The sequence below is a fragment of the Myxine glutinosa genome, chromosome 10, assembly GCF_964187855.1.
Source record: "Myxine glutinosa chromosome 10, kmMyxGlut1.1, whole genome shotgun sequence".
Lineage (NCBI taxonomy): Eukaryota > Metazoa > Chordata > Myxini > Myxiniformes > Myxinidae > Myxine > Myxine glutinosa.
The window spans coordinates 67,924,845-67,946,689 of NC_136270.1; the positions used below are offsets into that span (position 1 = coordinate 67,924,845).

At 46.4% G+C, this 21,845-nt stretch overlaps 1 protein-coding gene across 9 annotated transcripts in view; it reads right to left on the reverse strand.

Moving 5' to 3' along the window:
- Positions 1 to 21,845, reverse strand: part of LOC137434125 (chromodomain-helicase-DNA-binding protein 9) — a 353,801-nt gene that overhangs the window by 330,221 nt on the left and 1,735 nt on the right. For 8 of the 9 annotated variants that reach the window (XM_078785749.1, XM_068126819.2, XM_068126820.2 and 5 more), the window contains exons 2-3: positions 8,562 to 8,648; positions 3,707 to 5,054 (exon numbers count right to left, since the gene is read on the reverse strand). In XM_078785749.1, coding sequence (XP_078641875.1) covers positions 3,707 to 4,903 — 1,197 coding nt within the window. In that variant the 5' untranslated portion in view covers positions 4,904 to 5,054; positions 8,562 to 8,648. The remainder of the gene's footprint in view (positions 1 to 3,706; positions 5,055 to 8,561; positions 8,649 to 21,845) is intronic. The other variant, XM_068126815.2, reaches the window with a different exon arrangement.

The following is a 21,845-nucleotide window of genomic DNA, read 5'->3' on the forward strand; positions in this document are numbered from 1 at the left end:
TTATGTGTCGGTTTGTCTTTCTGTGTGATTAATGTTCGCTCTAACACGAGCCTCGATCTTGTATACCAAAAAAAAAAAAAAAAAAAAAAAAAAAAAATTTGTGGATCTACCTGGAGATTCGGGTGTTAAATAGTGAGGGATTAAAGGTAACGCCCCTGTGAGTTTCACCTAGTAGTCAAACCTTTGTCCATTATGGCACTCCAAACCACATAAACATTAGTTAGGTCCTTAGCGCAACATTAAATAATTCCTTTCCCTGACAATGACTTCGGAACAAACGGACAGGAAACCAGGCCAAAACCACCGCCACAATTGGCCGCCACCGTTTACACCTCCAAGGCCTACAAACCTCGCCTGGCACGTGTTATAACACAAGGACCGCGGGGGTCGGGGACGGGAGAGTGGAGTGATGCCGCAGAGGGCGTGACCTGGGCGAGCCGGCGAGTTGGGAGGTTTTTTATTGGCTGAGGAGTGCGCCAATGTGACGTCATCGGCCAGAGATATGATCGACGGTCGGACGCCCTTTGGGAGAGTTGGCACTGAGAGTTGGCACTGAGAGTTGGCACTGGGAGTTGGCACCGAGAGTTGGCACGGAGAGTTGGCACGGAGAGTTGACACCAGAGAGTTGGCACGGAGAGTTGGCACTGAGAGTTGGCACTGAGAGTTGGCACTGAGAGTTGGCACTGAGAGTTGGCACTGAGAGTTGGCACTGAGAGTTGGCACTGAGAGTTGGCACTGAGGAGTTGGCAGCTGGCACTTGGCACTTGGCAGTTGGCTGCCAGCACTCCCGCGCCAGCACTCCCGCAGAGAGTCGAGTCAAGTGGAGTCGTTTGCTTTGTGCAGCCCTGCGTGGGACCTTTGGAGCAAGGGAGCTCGTGGTGTGGGTGTGCCGTTGAACCGACGAGGCCTGGTGGTGCTCGGGGCCGTGGAACTTGGAGCGAGGCGTGCCGCGGGACGAAAGGAGCCGGGTGTTGGACGGCGGCCACCAAGACGACAAGGACGAGATAAGGCCGTACCCGCGAATACACTTTGCATAAAACTAAAAGACATGTTATTTTCGTATTCATCTCCCTCGTATCGTGTTTGGAATCTGTTGTGCGTGGGATCCCAATTTAGGCTTATTAGAGTTACTAGGACGTGCCCGTACGTGGGTGCCCGTTCCTTGCCAAAAAAAAAAAAAAAAAGTAACGACCACAGAACCCCCCCCTCTATTTACATGAAATGGTTTGGTCCATTCGCAAAGCCAAAGCGAACGACCACAGAACCCCCCCCCCCCCTCTATTTACATGAAATGGTTCGGTCCATTCGCAAGGCCAAAGCGAACGGCTTGCGTTACTTTTACTAATAGCTCGGTAACTACTTCTCCGATTAATATGAAACCTTGAAAAGGCACATCCTCGGGTCCCCAGCAATATACCTGGCAAGTTTCAAGTATATCGGACCCGTGGTTGTCGAGAAACAGCGGTCACAGACAAACACACAGACACACACACATACACACACACATACACACACACACACAGAGATTACTGGAATTATAGATAGACTAGGACGTGCCCGTACGTGGGTGCCCGTTCCTTGCCAAAAAAAAAAAAAATGAAAAGGAAAAACATTCCAAACCGCGTGGCAGTAACGAACACAGAACCCCCCCCCCCCCTCTATTTACATGAAATGGTTTGGTCCATTCGCAAAGCCAAAGCGAACGACCACAGAACCCCCCCCCCCTCGATTTACATGAAATGGTTTGGTCCATTCGCAAAGCCAAAGCGAACGGCTAAATCGCCATAGCTCGGTAACTACTTCTCCGATTAATATGAAACCTTGAAAAGGCACATCCTCAGGTCCCCAGCAATATACCTGGCAAGTTTCAAGTATATCGGACCCGTGGTTGTCGAGAAACAGCGGTCACAGACAAACACACAGACACACACACATACACACACACATACACACATACACACACACACACAGAGATTACTGGAATTATAGATAGAAGATTAGTATTACCGGCGCATGCTTTTTTTACTGTTATTACTTTTCAATAATAAATCCTTATATTATTTTCTGTATATATCTGAACGCAGTCTCCTGGGTGTTGATTTTAATAGATAAGGCTGCAGAGCTTGCTGTGTCCGCCATTCCGCGCGTTTAACTTTGTGTTGATTTGGAATCCGCCATTGAGTTTTCGCCTCGGGAGTGTAAAGCCTCGCAATCGGCCATCCGCAACTGTGGTGTTAATCGCGGTTGCGTAACAGTATGTATATATATATATATATACTCATACCAAGTTTGGTTCAAAATCCCATCACTTGTTCACAAGTTCGCACAGCCACATTATTTTGACTTAACATGACCTCTGACTTTTGACCTATTGACCCCAAAATTTAATCAGTTCATGTTTACATCATTGTACTCGTACATACCTGTACCAAGTTTGATTTAAATCCCTTCAGCAGTTCTCAAGTCATCACATTTTTACCTGCCCTGACCCCCTGACATTTGACCTCTTCATACCATAATCCCATCAGTTCATCTTTGCATCATATATACTTTTACCAAATTTGTTCAAAATCCCATCACTTGTTCAGAAGTTGGTGTGGCAACATAGATTTTACTTAACATGATCTCTGACCTATGACATCTTGACCCCAAAACCTAATCAGTTCATATTTTCATCATGATACATACCTGTACCAAGTTTGATTTCAATCCTCCAGCCATTGTTAAGTTATCGCAGTAACAAAATAATTGCAACTTAACATGACCTCTGATCTTTGACATATTGACCCCAAAATCGAATCAGTTTATCTTTGCATCATAATATATAATTATACCACGTTTCGTGAAAATTCCACAACTGGTTCACAAGTTAGCTCAGTAGCAGAATTTTTCCCTGACGGGAAATCCGATATTTGACCTTTGACCTCTTGACCCCACAATCTAATCAGTTTATCTTTACATCATTATACATACCTGTACCACGTTTGAATTAGATCCCCTCAGCTATTATCAAATTATAAACCTATTAGACTTTGACCTCTTGACCCCAAAATTGAATCAGTTAATCTTTACATCATTATACATACCTGTACCAAGTTTGAATTAGATCCCTTCAGCCATTCTCAAGTTATAAAGCTATTACAGAGTTTGACCTTTCACCTCTTGATCCCAAAATCAAATCAGTTCATCTTAGCATCATAATACCTCTAAATGGCCTCTAAAGGTGGTTAGCATCATAATACATACTCATCCCAACTTTGGTCAGAATCCCATCACTGGTTGACAAGTTATCGTGGTAACAGGATTTTTACATAACATGACCTCTGTCCTTTGACCACAAAATCTAATCAGTTCATCTCTACTTCAATATATAAACCTGCACCAGGTTTGACTGAGATCCCTTCAGTTGTTCTCAAGTTATCGTGGAAAAGAAAACCTATCACGGACAGATGGACGGACAGATGGACAACCAAAAAATATAATGCCTCCAGTAACTTCGTTGGTGGAAGCATAATCAAATTTGTACATATCATGCAAAAGTATAAATAATAATAGCACTTAAAAGTGCTATTTGTCATTTTAAACACAATCACTAGGTAACGATTCATGGAACATCAATGCTTATATAAGAAGGTAGATGAAATCAGTTTCAACAACTTTGTTGTGTTCAATTGATGGGTTCTCAAAACATCCCACGCTCACCCACCTGGTGCTGAGGAGGATGCAGGCGAGGGAAACTAGCAGGCGTGCTTTGGTGCGGTTGGATGGGAGGCTGCACCCGGACATGGCCAGGAGCATTCCCAGGCGATGCGGTGAACAATCCCTGAGTGTTATACTTCTGCTCGTTCCCAGTGCTTGGGGATGGGGTCTGCATAGCTAGCAACTGGCTCATTTGGCTTGGGGGGTTTGAGGTGCACACACTGGTGCCAGTTGGCTGGGGGGGATGCACAATATTGGAGTGCGGAAAGGTGGCCTGCTGCGCAGGTTCACCTGGAAAGCTACAGACAACACCGGAACTATCCAAAGGGCGCCCACCACTGTTCCCAGGTGGGCCGTACCTATATTGGTGGCCATAGTGTCCCGAAGTGACAGCATGTTGTGGAGCAGTCATTGCACGCATCGGGGTCTGACCCTGTGGTGAACGCCCCATTGACAGAACCTGACCTTGCGGTGGGTATCCGGCCTGCCGAAGCATTTCGGGACGCTGAGCAACTTGAATGTAACCACCTGCCGGACGAGTCGGCACAACATTCGTCAGTGGAGCATGGGTATAGACTGGTGCTTGGGGCATGCCATGAAGTTGTGGAGATGGTCGAGCCTGAGCAATTCCACCCTGCACGGGTGTACCTGCAAATGCTGGCCGTGGTCCTACGTTATCCTGATAAGGACTTATATGCGGAGGTTGCTGTCCTTGTGTTACGGCATAGTTGTGGCGTGTTTGCATGTATGCCAACTGCTGCTGTTGCTGCTGTTGTTGCTGTTGCTGCACTTGAGGAGCTATGGGGCGTGGTGGTACTGCAGCTCCAAAGTTATTGGTCGCTGGAACATTTCCACCCGAAGACTGGCCTCCCCAAAGAGGGTCTGCATTTACAAAAGGCTGGCAAACATTGTACTGGCCAGCTGGGGGTGGCACCACTGTGGAATAGTGCAAGCTGCCAGTCGTCATGCCATTTCCCTGGTCAACTGCTGCAAACTTCGGCTGCTGCTCAAATGACGGAAATTGGTCAAAGTGGTGAAGTTTGGCTGTGCTGGGGGGAATACCAACATAGTTTGGCTCAATAGGCTGCAACTCTATTGTATCCCCACCACCTGGGTCAGAAAACTCCCCACCAGCAAGCCCTGAAAGCCCTTCAGAATCGAAAAGGCCTCCCTCTTCAAAGAGGTCCATGATGGGATCTGCCATTTTCCACAGCAGCAAAAATTGCCAACCTTTCACCAATGCCCACTTTCCTTCTTTTTCCTCCAAATCTGTTCCTGTTCTCTGCCCGTGGCAGGGAACACAAATGTCAAAAAAGTATGCTTCCTCGTGCTATTCCATGATTCCTATTTTCATGCTGCAAACAGAGAACAACAAGCCAGAATAAACACTTTTTAAATTAAACAGGAGAAGGGAGGGGGTGAGAACATCACATCACACTGTCCATTACATTTACAAAGTCAATGAATGGCGCACCATCGCAAATCCACATGATTCCTACCGAAAGCAAGTTTGGATGATGGCAAAAAAATTCCACCAGGAATGAACCCATCCTTCCAAATTTACATTTTTCCCTCCTTGGAGTTCCCTTCCGGATCCATCTTGTCCACACCATGCGACCTCTCCTGCCCTCATTCCTCACACCCATTGTTTGTCCATCTCCCACTATCTTGTCCTTCAATTCTGCTGTTCCTGTCCCCCACCCCCTCCCCTCCACCCCGACCAAAAACATGATTTTTTTTTCTACACCAGTGAAATTACCCCTAATCCCTCCCAAAACTTTGCTTATGTATCCATCTTGTTTATCCAAAACTTTGCTTATTGCATCCCCTCATTGTCCGTCTCTGTGTACCTTCTCCCTCCGCCATGCTGTTGGTTTCCCCTTTCTCCAGTTGTTCCCTGTTCCCCTTGCTGTGTTGTGTGCTGATCTGTTCTGTGTCCTAGCCCTTCAACGAGCCTCGAACTTGTATTAAAGAAGATATTGCTATTGGCTCCATCTCTCAATGATGAAGAATCACTTTAAAAATTATTGTATCTGTATCCAGATCCGATTATTCACCAAAATCGAATCAATTTGTCCTTGTCACGTCACACATCCAACCTGTCCACCAAATTCATCCAGATCGGTCAACAACCTTTTGAGATATCCTGCTCACAGACAGATAAACAGACGAACAGGCAGGGATGAAAACCACATCCGTCCACCTTTGGTGGTGGAGGGACAACAACACAACATTTTCCCTGCTAGAGCGGGGGTTAGCCTTGCGGGCCCCATGACAATCTTCTCCATTTTGCCCCATTTTTTGCATCTCCCCTTGTTAACCCCATTGCCCGCATTTCTTCTTCCACCATCTTTAGCCAAGTCTTTCTCAGTCTTCCCTGTCCTCTACGTCCTTCTACATTCATTTCCATCACTCTTCTCAACCAGTCACTTTCATCCTTCCTCAACACATGACCAAACCATCTCAACCTGTTTCTCTTCACAGCATCCATCACAGGCTCTATTCCCATCATCTTTCGCAATTCATCATTTGTCTTCCTCTCTTTCAACGATACTCCACACATCCACTGAACCATTCCCATTTCCACCCTTTCCAGCCTTCGTTGCTGCTCTACATTCATTAAACATGTCTCGCTCCCATAAATCATAACACTTCTCACACAGGCAACATACACCTTTCCCTTCGGCTTCAACCACACTCCCCTCCTCGTCAGCACGCCACTAAGTTCCCGAAACTTCTTCCATGCACATCTCACTCGAGCAACCGTTGCAGAGTCTGATCCACCTTCTCCATTCAGCATGTCTCCGAGGTAGCAAAATGTTTTCACACCTTCCAGCTTCAAGCCGTCTCCAAGATCCAACTCAACATTTCCTCCCTCTGCAGCTCCCTCTGTGCACACCTTACACTTGAATGTAGCTGCCACACTGGTTAATGATCCTCTCAAACCACTATATTTTTGATGAACCCACTCTGCGCACATTGTACATTGAATGGAGTTCACTCCTACACCCTTCCTGCACACAGCACACGGCCACTTCCCAGTTCTTTCCACCTCACGACATGCTTTACCACTTGCCATCACCTTCGTCTTTCCGATATTCACCTTCAGACCTTTTGTCTCCATACATTCCTTCCACTTGTTCATCTTCTCCTTCAGTCCATCCACACGCTCCGCAATCAACTCCAGATCATCTGCAAACTACAACTCCCATGGCAAACCCTCCTTTACATTCCGAGCCAGCACCTCCATCACAGCTACAAAAATTAGTGGACTTGGTACCGACCCCTGATGCACTCCCACCTTCACCTTAAACTCACCACTGTTCCCGTCCTTCGTCCTTACAGCTGTGCGCGCTCTCTTGTACATTGCCATGACGACACTGATCAACCATTCCTCCACTCCTAACTTCCTCAATGCCCATGTCACTACTTCGTGTGGAACCCTATCGAATGCTTTCTCCAGATCATCAAAAAACCCAAGAAACAACTTCTTCCTTTTCTCCATGTACTTATCCTGCAAATGCTTTACAATAAAAAGCACATCTGTCGTTCCTCTTCCTGGCATAAATCCAAACTGCATTTCGTCAATCTTCACTTTCTTCCTTATCCTCCTCTCCAGCACCCTTTCCAATACCTTCATTCTATGCTCCAATAACTTTATTGCTCGATACGAGCCACAGTCCAGAGGGTCACATTTCCCCTTGTATAGAGGGACGAGGGTACTCAGTTCCCAATCCACTGGAATGCGGCCTTCTTTCACCACCAGATTACAGATCTCTGTCGTTCTCTTCACACCCCAACTTCCTGCTGCCTTCAACATATCTCCCACAACTCCCGTCGGCCCTCCCGCTTTTCTACTCTTCAATGCTTTTATCGCTTCCTCAGCTTCCTTCTCAATTATCTTCTCTGCCAGTCCTAAACCTGGGTTACTCTCTATGTTGCCATCCCATTCATTCTCTGCATTCAACAGCATTTCCATATATCTCTTCCATCTTCCTTTAATTCCATCTGGGTCCACAACGATTTGTCCCACTTCATCCTTCAAGCAACTCACCCCCATCACATCACACCTCTCTTTCGCTATCTGCTTTGCAATCCTGAATACCGCTCTCTGACCCTCTTCCGAATCCAAGCGTTCTCCAAACATTTTCCTACATGCCTCCTGCGCCTTCGCTACCTCTTTCTTTGCAGCCTTCTTGGTTGCCTTATAACTTTCATGCTCTGCCTTTTCTGCCCCCGTACCCTATCGCCTTCTGCCACTCCTTGAGCTTCTTCCTCTTCTCATCAATCCTCTATCCAACTTCATCATCCCACCACCATGTTTCCGAGTGCCTCGGTGGTCCTTTTGTCCATCCACATACCTCACCAACGGCTCCCAACAGACTATCTTTCATTCACATCGAACCACTTTCAAGCTCAACCACATCATCCTCGACCATACTCAGCCTCTCTTTTAATGCCTTCCTCACTGTCACCTCTTTCAACCTTCACACCTTCATTCTCGGTTGGTACTTCACCCGCCGAGGTCTCCTCACACCTTTCACCCTTATGTCGCAGACAACCAAGTGGTGCTGTGAAACAGCCTCCTCCCCAGGGATCACCTTTGTGTCCCGGAGGTGCCCCCTATCTCACCTACGCACCATCAGGTAGTCAACGGTTGTCGTCGACCCACCTGACGTGTATGTAATAAGCTTATTATCCTCTTTCTGGAACTGAGTATTACAAATCAACAAATCAGCTACATCAGCAAACTCCAAAATCCTTTCACCTTCTCCATTTCTCACACCATATCCGTAACCCCCATGAACTCCCTCAAAACCGGCCATACTCCTTCCCACATGTCCATTTAGGTCTCCTCCTACCACAACAACTTCATCATCTTTCACGTTTTCCATCAGCTTCTCCATCGCACAGCAGAACTTGTCCTTCTCTTCATCGCTCCGACCAACCTGCGGAGCAAATCCCGAGATGACGTTCACCAAGAGCTTTCCAATCATCATTTTCACCATCATCAACCTTTCACTCACTCCAGTCACACTCACCACACTGTCTACAAACTCCTCAGAAAACAGGACACCAACACCATGTGCGCCTTCTGGGCACCCTTGCCACACAAACTTGTATTTCTGTCCCTGCCCACGCTTCACCATTCTCACACCACTTTCCTTCCATCTCGTCTCCTGCACACAACATATGTCCACTCTTCTTCTGACCAATACTTCCACCGCTTCTCCTAATATCCCTGTCATTGTCCCTACATTCCATTTCCCAAATCTCAGAAACCGATCTCCACGTCGGGCATCAGACGTTTCGTCATCATAAATGGAGTGATTTCCACCCTTGCTTTTTGGTGGTGGAGGTAGGCCAAAAAATATATATTGCTGGTCTCTGGTCAGACCAAAGTTCCAGAACTGATGCGGCGATGCGGTTTTTTTTTTTTTCTTTCTTTTTTAAAAGCATGGATTGCACATATAGAGGTGTTTTTTTGTGCCCTCATGCCTTGCGGTCCTCCTCATCTGCTGTGGCGCCGTCCAGAGAGAAATTAAAGACAGCCAATGGGACTGGTAGGCCTTTTTTTTTGTAAATAATGAACACAAGCTTAAGTCATTTTAAAATGTATTTATTCTGAAAATCATTAAGTTCTTCAAGCATATTATTGACTGCCATTTCGTTCTCGAGATCGCCTCGCCGTACCAACAAACATTCCAATGCGTCGATCGCGTCAACACTGCGCATGCGTAAGTGGTCTGAAAGACTTCAACGCTGAAAAGACCGCGCATGCGCAAATGACTACACCCCCTGGAAAGCTGTTCGTGCACGGGATGACACGATGCACGTGGTGACGTCATAACGTAAACGGATCACATTTCTTCATTTATCTCCCAAACCACCGGTCGGATTTCGACGCCGTAAAGGTCTTCGTGTAGTGTGAATAAATGCACAAATTTTGAGACCACTCCCGACTTTGTGGGGCTTGTGGTCATAGCGATATCCTGGACGAACCGCGAGACGATGTTTATTTTCAAAAAAATGGATTCGTATTTACGCAGGACATGTAATTCAGAAACTCGTGGTGACGTCATAGGGTAAACGGATCACATTAATTAATTTATCTATCTGCCAAACCGCTGAATCGATTTTGATGCTGCAAACGTCATCGTGTAGCCCGCAGCTCTCTCAGCCTTCTGGTTGCTTCACACGAACCCGACAAAGAACGTCTTCGTTTCAATAAATAATATCCAGCCGATTGGATTCATGACGTCACGGCACACAAAACTACTCATATCTTTGGAACGGCTGGTTGGATTTGGACAAACTAAACGTAGTTTGGTAGGGGAGAACCGTGTGCGAACGTCGATACCAAATTTGAAAAAAAAACATTGTTGACGCGCAGGGTCAAAATCGATGCGCGCGCTGACCAGAGACCGGAAATATATATTTCTCGGCCTAATAAGCAAATAAAGAATACAAACAAACACAATGAGCTTCACTCCTAAAGGTTAATTATCCATTTAATCACTTTTTGATAACAAAGAAAAACCCTTTAAGCACCTTTTGATAACTGAAAGAATATCCCTTTTAGTTTAGAAAATCGAGGCTCATGAAGGAGCAAGTAGACAATGGGTAAAATGGCAAGCCATATGACAATCGGCCCACAAAAAGCAAGGGAATGAGCTAACCAGGGGAGAGAGGCTGGGAGGAGGAAATAGAGGATGGGCAGAGGAAAGAGAGGATGGGAGGAGAAGAGATGGAGTATATGCAGGAGGAGGGAGGATGAACAAGCATTCTGAGTAATGCGCTGCAATACATGTCCTCTACCAGCAGTCTGTCGTCCAGAAAACTGTTGGGGAAATTACCAAAGTTCAAAGTGCCATAACTTTGTCAAAAATGATCGAAACGTCGTGAAGTTCGAACTTTATCTGTAACTTATCATGAGGAAACCATGTACCAAGTTTGAAATCATTAGCATTAAGAGTTTAGAAAAAAAGTCCGGAAAACTGTTCTTTGCGTGACGGACTGACAGACGGACAGACGGACAGACGGACTCACAGACTGACAGACAGACAGACTGAGACTGACAGACTGACAGACTGACAGCAAACCTATAGTCCCCTCCGGTGTACACCGGTAGGGGACTAATAAGACATGAAAGAGGAGGATGGAGAGGGTGATAAGGCTATAGATTGAAGAGAATATGGAAGAGGAGGATGCAGGGGCTGATATGGAAGAGGGAGCAAAGGATGACATGGAGGAGGGCAGCAGAGGATGACATTGGGAAGGGGCCAGCGGATGACATGAGGGGGGGGGGGGGGACATGATGACATGGAGAAGGGGGCACAGGATGAAATGGAGGAGGGTGGCTGGGGATGAAATGGAGGAGGAGGGGCAGAGGATGACATGGAGGAGAGGGCGGAGGATATTGAGGAGAGGGTGGAGGCTATGGAGGAGAGGGTGGAGGATATTGAGGCGAGGGCGAAGGATATGGAGGCGCGGGCGGACGATATGGAGGAGAGGACAGAGGCTATGGAGGAGAGGACGGAGGTTATGGAGGAGAGGGTGGAGAATATGGAGGAGAGGGCGGAGAATATGGAGGAGAGGGCAGAGAATATGGAGGAGAGGGCGGAGGGTATGGAGGAGAGAGCAGAGGGTATGGAGGAGAGGGCGGAGGATATGAAGGAGAGCACGGAGGATATGGAGGTGAGGGCGGAGGATATGGAGGAGAGGGCGGAGGGTGTAGAGGATAGGGCGGAGGGTATGGAGGAGAGGGCAGAGGATATGGAGGAGAGGGCAGAGGATATGGAGTTGAGGCTGGAGGGTATGGAGGTGAGGGCGGAGGATATGGAGGAGAGGGCGGAGGGTAAGGAGGAGAGGGCGGAGGGTAAGGAGGAGAGGACGGAGGGTAAGGAGGAGAGGGCGGAGTGTAAGGAGGAGAGAGCGGAGGATAAGGAGGAGAGGGCAGAGGGTATGGAGGAGAGGGCGGAGGGTGTGGAGGAGAGGGCGGAGGGTGTGGAGGAGAGGGCAGAGGGGGTATGGAGGCGAGGGCGGAGGGTATGGAGGAGAGGATGGGGAGGCTGGAGGGGAGGGCGGAGGGTATGGAGGAGAGGGCGGAGGGTATGGAGGGGAGGGCGGAGAGTATGGAGGGGAGGGCGGAGGATATGGAGGAGAGGGCGGAGGGGAGGATGGGGAGGATGGAGGGTATGGAGGGGAGGGCGGAGGGTATGGAGGGGAGGGCGGAGGGTATGGAGGGGAGGGCGGAGGGTATGGAGGGGAGGGCGGAGGATATGGAGGAGAGGACAGAGGGTATGGAGGTGAGTCCGGAGGGCATGGAGGAGAGGGCGGAGGGTATGGAGGAGAGGGCGGAGGGTATGGAGGGGAGGGCGGAGGATATGGAGGAGAGGACGGAGGGTATGGAGGTGAGTCCGGAGGGTCTCGAGGAGAGGGCGGAGGGTATGGAGGAGAGGACGGAGGGTATGGAGGAGAGGGCGGAGGGTATGGAGGAGAGGGCAGAGGGTATGGAGGTGAGGCCGGAGGGTATGTAGGTGAGGCCGGAGCGTATGGAGGAGAGGGCGGAGGGTAAGGAAGAGAGGGCGGAGGGTAAGGAGGAGAGGGCGGAGGGTGTGGAGGAGAGGGTGGAGGGTGTGGAGGAGAGGGCAGAGGGTGTGGAGGAGAGGGCGGAGGGTATGGAGGAGAGGGCGGAGGGTATGGAGGAAAGGGCGGAGGGTATGGAGGAGAGGGCGGAGGGTATGGAGGGGAGGATGGGGAGGATGGAGGGTATGGAGGAGAGGGCGGAGCGTATGGAGGGAGAATGGGGAGGATGGAGGGTATGGAGGGGAGGATTGAAGGTATGGAGGGGAGGATGGAGGGTATGGAGGGGAGGATGGAGGCTATGGAGGAGAGGATGGAGGGTATGGATGAGAGGATGGAGGGTATGGAGGAGATGATGGAGAGTATGGAAGGGAGGCAAGAGATATGGAGGAGGAGAAAGGGAAGAGATATGGAGGAGAGAGGGAAGAGATATGGAGGAGAGAGGGAAGAGATACAGGGGAGGGGGAGGGGGAGAGATACGGAGTATATGGGTGTGAGATGAGGATACGGGGGTGAGATGAGGATACAGGGTGGAATGAGGAGGAAGAGAATACAGGAGGAGGAACAGAATAAAGGAGGAAGAAGAGAATAAAGGAGGAGGAACAGAATACAGTATGAAAAGAATACAGGAAGATGGAGAGAAAATGTAGTTTTTACAGAGTAGCCCATAGGGCAAAACTGTCTGGAACAGTGTTTGTCCGTCTGTACGTATGTATGTATGTATGTATGTATGTATGTATGTATATGTATGTATGTACATGTATGTATGTATGTATTGTTACGGTTTTTAGAACCTTCACTTTGTAAATTTAGTATTAAAATTTCCTATGTGCATTTCCCCTTTAATTGGCTGCTAATTGAAATGAGTGCACCGCAGCTAGTCCATGTACAAGCACGTAGGCCACCATATACCCTTCTAAATAGTTATTTCCTTATTATGTGTATTAGCTTAAGGCTCTGTCTCCCATTAATTGACACTGCATTGCACCGAATTGAAATAAGATAGATCCCTCCGACACCCCCATGGCCTTTTCAAAGTGCCAGTAACTTTGGGTGGGGTTATTGGCATCACCTTCACCCCAAGACTCCATTACGCACGCGGTCAACTCGGGGAAGAAGGGCGTGGCCGGCCCATCGTCTTCAGGAGGTGGAGCCAGGAAAGCCCCGAACGACCAACCACAAATCAGTGGGTATGGCTTGGTAGGGCGTGGCTATATAACCCGCGGCACGACGCCCCCACCGGAGACGATTGAGGAAAGAGTTGACCGAAGCAGATGACCGAGGAAGCCCCACGAGCAGATGAGTAAGGAGTCCACCGCAGCGGAATCCACTGCAGCTGAATCCACCGCAGCTTTGACCACCGCAGCTTTGACCACCGCAGCTTTGAGCTTTTGTGAAGCAACGCTGCCGTGCGAACACGATTGAGGGGCGGCGGCTGCTCACTCCCGGCCCAGCCGTTCTCCCGCGTCCAGCCGAACCTTCCTCCCCTTCCAGTCATCCGTGCCTGGCCTTATCCATCCTTTTGTGTACGTGAGTTTGTTTTGTGTGTCTTGTCCTGGGTATAAGTAAGCTTGTATAAGTTAGTATTGCACTGTGTCTTCTTCTCCTTCTGTCTTTATTTTCGTATCTTTCCTCCTCCTTGGTTTCTTTTGACTTGGACATAATTAGTAGTAATAAATCCTGTTATTCCCTACTTTTGCCTTCTTCTTCTTCCTCGTCCGTTCATCCTTGTCTTTTCCACATTGAATACCTGTGGCACGATTTGACCAACGTTTCGGATCGAGTGTAGTATTGCTAATGGTTGGAGCCGCGGCTGCTAATCCGCTCGGCAAATAACATCTTGTCCGCGGTCTCGAACTAGGTTGCTCACCTGCCTCTCTGGAGGGAACTGGGCAGCTTCAGGACTCACGTCGGTCAGTCACAGACAAGGGGATTAATTCCCCCTTGGTAAGGGGAAAAGGGGCCGACGGTGAGATCCGCAACAGTATGTATGTATGTATGTATGTATGTATGTATGTATGTATGTCCCCTCAAACGTATACCAATCAGAGCTGAGGATCTGGTCACATGACAGGGTGATGTGATTACATCTGATGTCATTACGAAATACCACAGCCGACTCCACACTCCGCCATTTTGATTCCAATTTCGTTCAGGCCAAACATATTGCCGAACCTGTCATATATCATAATCGCCATGCCCTACCTTTAGGTTTTTCATTCAGTGTGCAACACAAACAAACCGATTGTTAAAATGACCATCAAATATCGAAAGCATAGACGTCATGGTTCTTCCAACGACACAGTACGTATAGACCTTAGGCTTCATGACTTCATGCCTACTAACCTTCAGGCCACTTCGGACAAATTAGCCCAGGTTTCTTCATGCAATAGTATTGTTTTCGTCATAATAATAATAATAATAATAATAATAATAATAATAATAATAATAAGAGTTAATACTAAAAATATAGTAATATAATCGTAACACTGCAATCCTTTTGTCATCAATGTAAACTTAATGGATTGAAGCGGTGTATAGTTCATGAATCGATGATAAGTGGTGTACGGTCCTCATAACCGCGGAAGTAAGGAATTAGCCTCGGTTTTTTGATAGTAATATAATTTTCGAAATAATGATAACATAACGTTATTATAGTAAATCTAATCATAACACTAATCCCTTCGTCGTGACTGCAAAGTTACTGGAGGTTAAAATATATCATCATCTATCTATCTATCTATCTATCTATCTATCTATATATATATGGTAAGGGGTTGCTCAGGGGAGCAACCCCTTACCATATATATATATATAGAAAGCATATATATATAAAAGTTTTTGTTTGTTTGTTTGTTTGTTTGTTTGTCTGTTTGTCTGTCTGCATGTGCTAATCTCCTGAACGGTGAAAGATAGGAGGAAACTCCTGAAACAAAAAATGTCGGGACGGGCCCCGGGAAGGTTATCGGCTAGGTGGCGAGGCCGGTCGAGGCCGCCTCGGCCAGGCTGGGCCCATTTCGCAATAAATCTTCTTCTTCTTTAAAAATTCTCTTGAAGTACAACTTATGCACGTAATAGGAATATCTGACTGATTGTAACACATGCTTTAAAAATTCTCTCTCGCGGGGCCCGACAGAAGAAAGAACAAGGAATCGTTGAGCACTAACTGATACTGGGCTCGCGTCAGACCTATGTACAGAAGATTAAATTCATTCAAAAAGAACACGGGCAATGCCGGGTGCATTCAGCTAATCTTCTATATATTCAAGTAGCGGCAGTTTTGTGTCCGCACGCTACGTCATTACGTCTATGATGTCATTATGAAGTACAACGGCGTACGACGGCCGACTCCACCGATGGACATTTTAATTGATATGCCGCACAGGCCGAACATGTCATTGAAGCGGTCGAACCTGTCGTGTGTATTTACACATGGACAGCTGTACGTTGCAGCGAGTAGAGTACTACAGCTACGCCGCTTAGACTTTCGGTCTTGTTTCAATGTTAATGGCAGCATTCATGGGCTGTGTAGTCTTCATCGAAGCCAGGACTTAAATTAAATGAAAAAGGGACTGTATATAGAAAGAAGTGAGGAAAAGGAAGGGAAAGACAAAGGATGTAAAGATATGGAGCGAACTGGAGTAGAACGAGTGTATGGTGCATGTGAGAAAGATAAATTAAAGCTCGGCCAGGGGATTCGTTTGTTTTGCAAGTTGCGTAAGACAAAGTAAGACCAGCATTCCTAATACAGAGAGTGCAAGATTGTTCCGGGCATCACTTTAATGCTCGTAAATCAGGGAGGAGGTGAAGGATATTGAGGAGGACAAGGAGGAGGGGGGGAGGGGAAGAGGGGGAGGAAGGGGGTGAGGGGGAAGAGGAGGAGGGGAAAAAGAGGAGGAGGGGAAGAAGAGGAGGAGGGGAAGAAGATGAGGAGGAGGAGGAGGAGGAAATGGGGGGAGGAGGAGGAGGAGATGGGAGGACATGGAGGAGATGGGAGGAGGAGATGGGAGGAGGAGGAGATGGGAGAAGGAGGAGGAGATGGGAGAGGGAGGAGGAGATGGGAGAAGGAGGAGGAGGAGATGGGAGAAGGAGGAGGAGGAGATGGGAGAAGAAGGAGGAGATGGGAGAAGGAGGAGGAGATGGGAGAAGGAGGAGATGGGAGAAGGAGGAGATGGGAGAAGGAGGAGGAGATGGGAGGATGAGGAGATGGGAGGAGGAGATGGGAGGAGGAGGAGATGGGAGGAGGAGGAGATGGGAGGAGGAGGAGATGGGAGGCGGAGGAGATGGGAGGAGGACGAGTTGGGAGGAGGAGGAGATGGGAGGAGGGGGGGGCATGGGGGACAGCTGGAGGGTTTTGGACGAGCAGGAGGGTTTTGGAAGAGCAGGAGGGTTTTAGAAGAGCAGGGGGTGGGAGACGGCGCTCTGAGGGCAGGGAGGAGGGAGGTGGTGCTCTAAGGGGTGGGGGGTGACGGTGTGCTGGGCGGGGGGTGGAGAGAGGGAGATGGTGGGCTGGGGGGAGGGGGGGTTTGGGGGAAGAGATGGCGTGCTGGTGGGGGGTGGGGGAAGATACGGCACGCTAGGGGTGGCAGAGATGGTGCGCTGGGGGTGGGGGAGATGGCGCGCTGGGGGTGGGGGAGACAGCGCGCTGGGGGTGGGGGAGACGGCGCGCTGGGGGTGGGTGAGACGGCGCGCTGGGGGTGGGGGAGACGGCGCGCTGGGGATGGGGGAGACTATCAGGAGATGGAGAGGGTAAGGATAAAATGCAGAGGAGAAGATGGGGAGGGGAAGCAAGAGGAGGAGATGGGGAGACAGAGGAAACACTTTAACCTTTGATTAAGAGGTTTGTGCAAGGTAAGGTTGATTGGGATAGAAAATATAGTTTGAAGGGTAGGGATGAATGGTGGTGAATGGTGGTGCGTAGTTTGCTTGATGTCCTGAAGCTCTAGATATTGTGTGGTCAAAAAACATTACTGAGCAATTGGTTTTACCTCTACGGTCATAAAATATTGGAGTAATTGGTTTTAAAAGGATAAGTTTTTCGTTTTTGCCAAGATGGCTGCCATACCACGTGACCGATGACGTCCTAATTATCATTTTAAAAATTATACAGGTTGAGGTGCACCTATTATGAAAATTTCCTGTTAATAAGACCAACGGTTGCAAATAAAATCATATTTAATCTGTGCAAACAAACAGACAGATGAAAAATCACTCAGAGAGCGACACTTGGCAAAAGAGAACAAAGTAGAATGGCACTCAGTCGGGCATCCTTTTGACCTCACAAATAATTTGCGGTTGAATTCAGTGACCGGATATGCAAATTTTTAATTAATCGGATGAAAATTGTCAATTTTAGAAATTCGGCCTATGTTGACCTTTTGGACTATGTTGATCTCAAATATAATTGGTGGTTGAATTCAGCCAGCTGATATGAAAATCCTCTTCAAATTTCAAGTCAATCGGATAAAAAGAGGATTTTCGACATCTGAAAAATTTGTTGACCTTTGGCCATGTTCACCTTTGGCCTATGTTGACCTTGTGACCTATTTTTATCTCAAAAATAGTTGTTGATTGAATTCAGAAGGCCGATATGAAAATCCTATTCAAATTTCAAGTCAATCGGATGAAAATTGAGGATTTTAGAAATTTGATGAAGGTCGTTGACCTTTGGCCTATGTTGATGTGTTGAACTTTTGACCTAAAAGTAAAAAGGATTCTGTCGTACCACAATCTCCACCATTTGGTGAAGTTTCGTGAAGATCGGTTTAAAATTGTAAAAAATAAAAATAAAAAAAAATAAAAAAAATACATGCATGCACACACGCACACACACCAAACAAAACAAAACAAAAACAAGTACAGATACATTCAAAGTACACCGCCCCGGTGCCTAATAATTAAATATTCGACAGCGCGGCATTGCCGGGGCGCCTCTGGCGCCCGGCAATACCAGTGGAGCTCATAGAGGCTGCATTGGGAGGGAGAGGTGTGCACTAATTGATTGATTAATTGTATAATTAAAATCAATAAAAGATTATCACAAAATATTTTCATAATCAATTGGCTAATAGCATAACGACACCACTAGTGCTTCATCCAAAGATGTATCTTTTAGAAATTTAATTAAATAAGTCATTAATAAAAAATAATTAATTAATTGATTACTCAATAAATAATTAATCGATTAATCAATAAATAATTACGTGATTAAATGATTAATCAATAAATCAAAAATATCCTTGATCGCCACATCACTTGGTCACTGTCATGTCCAAATATTAGCTTCCCAGCTCAAAAGGTGCCTGAGATATTGGCCAAATGAGAAAGAAAATAAATAAATGATTAACAATGAAAATAAATAAATAATAATCATTAAAAAATTCAATTATTAATCAATTCGGTCACAGAACACATAAACCACCACCATTTCATCAGAATCTGTAACTGAATTTATTTTATTTTTTTTAGTAATTAATCGAATAATTAAATAATTAATCGATTAATTGATTAATTGATTAATCAATAAATCAAAAATATCCTTGATAGCCACATCACTTGCACTCATGTCCAAATATTAGCTTCCGAGCTCAAAAGGTAATAAAAAAAATTAAAAAAAAAAAATTTTTGTCATTAATCGAATAATTAAATAATTTATCGATTAATTGATTAATTAATAAATCAAAAATAGCCTTTGCAACCAAATCACTTGGTCATTGGCATGTCCATTTTTCAGCTTCCTAACTCAAAAGGTGCCTGAGTTAATGGTACGAAGAGAAATGAAATTTAATTAATTAAATAAGTACTTTATTAATCGATAATAATTAAATAACTCCTCAATTAATTGATTAATCAAAAAACAAAAAATACCGTTTTTGACAAAGGACTTGCTCACTACTGTGCGGAAATTTCAGCTTCCTAGCTCAAAGGATGGCTGAGATATCGCCCTGACAAACAAACAAGAAAGCAAGAAAACAAGCAAGAAAACAAGCAAGAAAACAAGCAAGTAAACAAACAATCAGAGTGAAAACTGAGTACTCTCTTTCAGCGTGCGTCACTGCCGACTTCGGTGCCCGGCAATGACGATTTGCAATGCCTGGAGGTGGCATAGGAAAGGAGCGGTGTACAACAAACAAGAAAAAGAGCAATCAGAGTTTGCAAACCCTCCCCAGGGTGTATTTTCGGTGGTTTTTAAGGCTTTTGTGTTAAAACAAAAATGGCGGCCGAACCACATGACCGATGTCATCTTTCTTTCTTTTTTTTTTACCAATTTATTCCGAATTATGCTCAAGAAATTTCATCTTGATCGGATGAAGTTTTGTACTTGTCGAATTATGACATCATAATGGAGGCACCTATGACATCATCATTAACATATTTTATTCCCCATGGAGAGTTCTTTATAATGAGCCATGTCTCAATTTTTTATATTCAGCGCTTTCGGAGATATAGAGATGCAAAGTTTTTCGGTTTTTCCAGATGGCGGCCGAACCACGTGACCTATGAGGTCATACATCATTAAAACATTCTACAGGTGGAGTTGCACCTATGGTGAAAATTTCATGCCGATCGGACCAACGGTTGCAGAGAAAATCATATTTATTCTGTGCGGACAAACAGACAAACAAACAGACAAACGAACAGACAAACGAACAGACAAACAGACAAACAAACAAACAGACAAACAAACGGACTCAAATGCAATACCCTCTCCTCTGGCGAGGGTAACAAACACAAAAAAAAACACAAACAAACAAACACACACACACACACACACACACACACACACACACACACACACACACACACACAAACACACACAAACCGAAGTGATCAACATACTTGCCAAAAAAAAAAAATCCCCCTTTTTCTCGAAAGAGCTGCATTTTTTTTAGACAAACTGACAAGTGCTATACCCTCTCCTCTGGCGAGGGTAACAAGGAATAAAAGTGAAATCAGAGATCAAAACAACGAGAGAGCAATTCAAAGCATAACTTGAAGCAGCAGCTGGTGGAGCAAATGAACAAAAGATATCATTTTTAGGTTATTCCTCTGAAATAACCTCAGAGTGGGTCCAGGTGACGAAACCATCTTCTCACAAACTACCCGACAATACGGCCCAAATTTGGTATGATGCATCAGGACAGCAAGGTCTCATAGGGTGGTGTACCCCATATAGATGTTCCCCCTATAAAGGCGATGAAAGTAGAGTTTGCCCCAAATATTGGTATTTCATTCAAAAATCTTCTCAGAAACCACCAGACAGATCCAGACCAACTCACCACGAGGCGCCAGGACCATGCCCTAAACTTAAGTTGTGCTCCTCTTGGCTGTATCTCCGCCGGAAAGAGGGCCACTGGCCCCAGCCTCAAGTCGAACCCCTCATTTTCACCAAACCATCACAACTACCTGAGTGGTACGGACCAAATTTGTCACGGTGCGTCAGGACAGTAAGATCTCATGGGGCTGTGCTCCCCATCCAGATGCGCCCCCTATAAAAGGGCTAAAAGGGGGCAATTTTGCTCCAAGGGGGAGGGGGGTTATTTTAAAATATTCTCAGGAATTAATTTTAAAATATTCTCAAAAACCATGGGGAAATAACCAACAGTCCCACACGGGTCTACATTTTTAAATATAAAATGTTTATTTTCTTAAACAGCACCACGATCCAAAATGGTATCGAGCTATTTACAAAAGCAAATTTAAGAGGCAAATCTGGGGGGGGCTTCCCCCATATTCCATATGGGGAAGACGTGCACAAAACGGGCAGGCAGCCGGTATCTCACGAAGTCTCCAGTTACAGACAAACGCAGGAAGGACAAGGCCACATGTTTAAGCAGGGGCAAGCCCAAGATGGGTGAGTGAAAGGAAAAAAAGGCAGAAGGGAGGAACAAAGGAAGCTGCTAGGAAGGAAGGAAGAGCAAACAGCACAACTTGGGAGCTCTTAATAGAAAGCAAAGAGGGTCGCTTCCGGCATACAAGGCTGCCATCAGGTCCAGCCAAATGGGTCAACCCTGCAAGACTACCCAGGACATCGTCCTTTCTTTTCTTTTTTAACTTATCCACATTCATCTTCAGATCATGTGTTTTCATCGGATTGTGCTTCACCTTCCAGGTGCACTTGGCCTTTTGGTCACCTCCCGAACCACATCCATTTTGGACATCCCAACCACTTGGCCGTCAATCGAAATCGCCGTCCCCCAACTGTCTGCATGTGTACAACACCCCCCTCACATCGTCCTCTCATTACACATAAACGCCCCCACATCACTTTCTTCCCAATAACTAACATGTTCACCCACCCACCAGGCCTTTTAAATACAGTCCTTCCTGAATAAGGGCTGCCATACACCACTCAAGGATCAGCTGTCATGGAGGACTTGATTGAGAGGAAACCTCAAGGAGGCCTGTGAGAGGAAACCTCAAGGAGGCCTCGATTGAGAGGAGAAACCTCAAGGACTCGATTGAGAGGCAACCTCAAGGAGGACTCGATTGAGAGGAAACCTCAAGGAGGACTCGATTGAGAGGAAACCTCAAGGAGGACTCGATTGAGAGGAAACCTC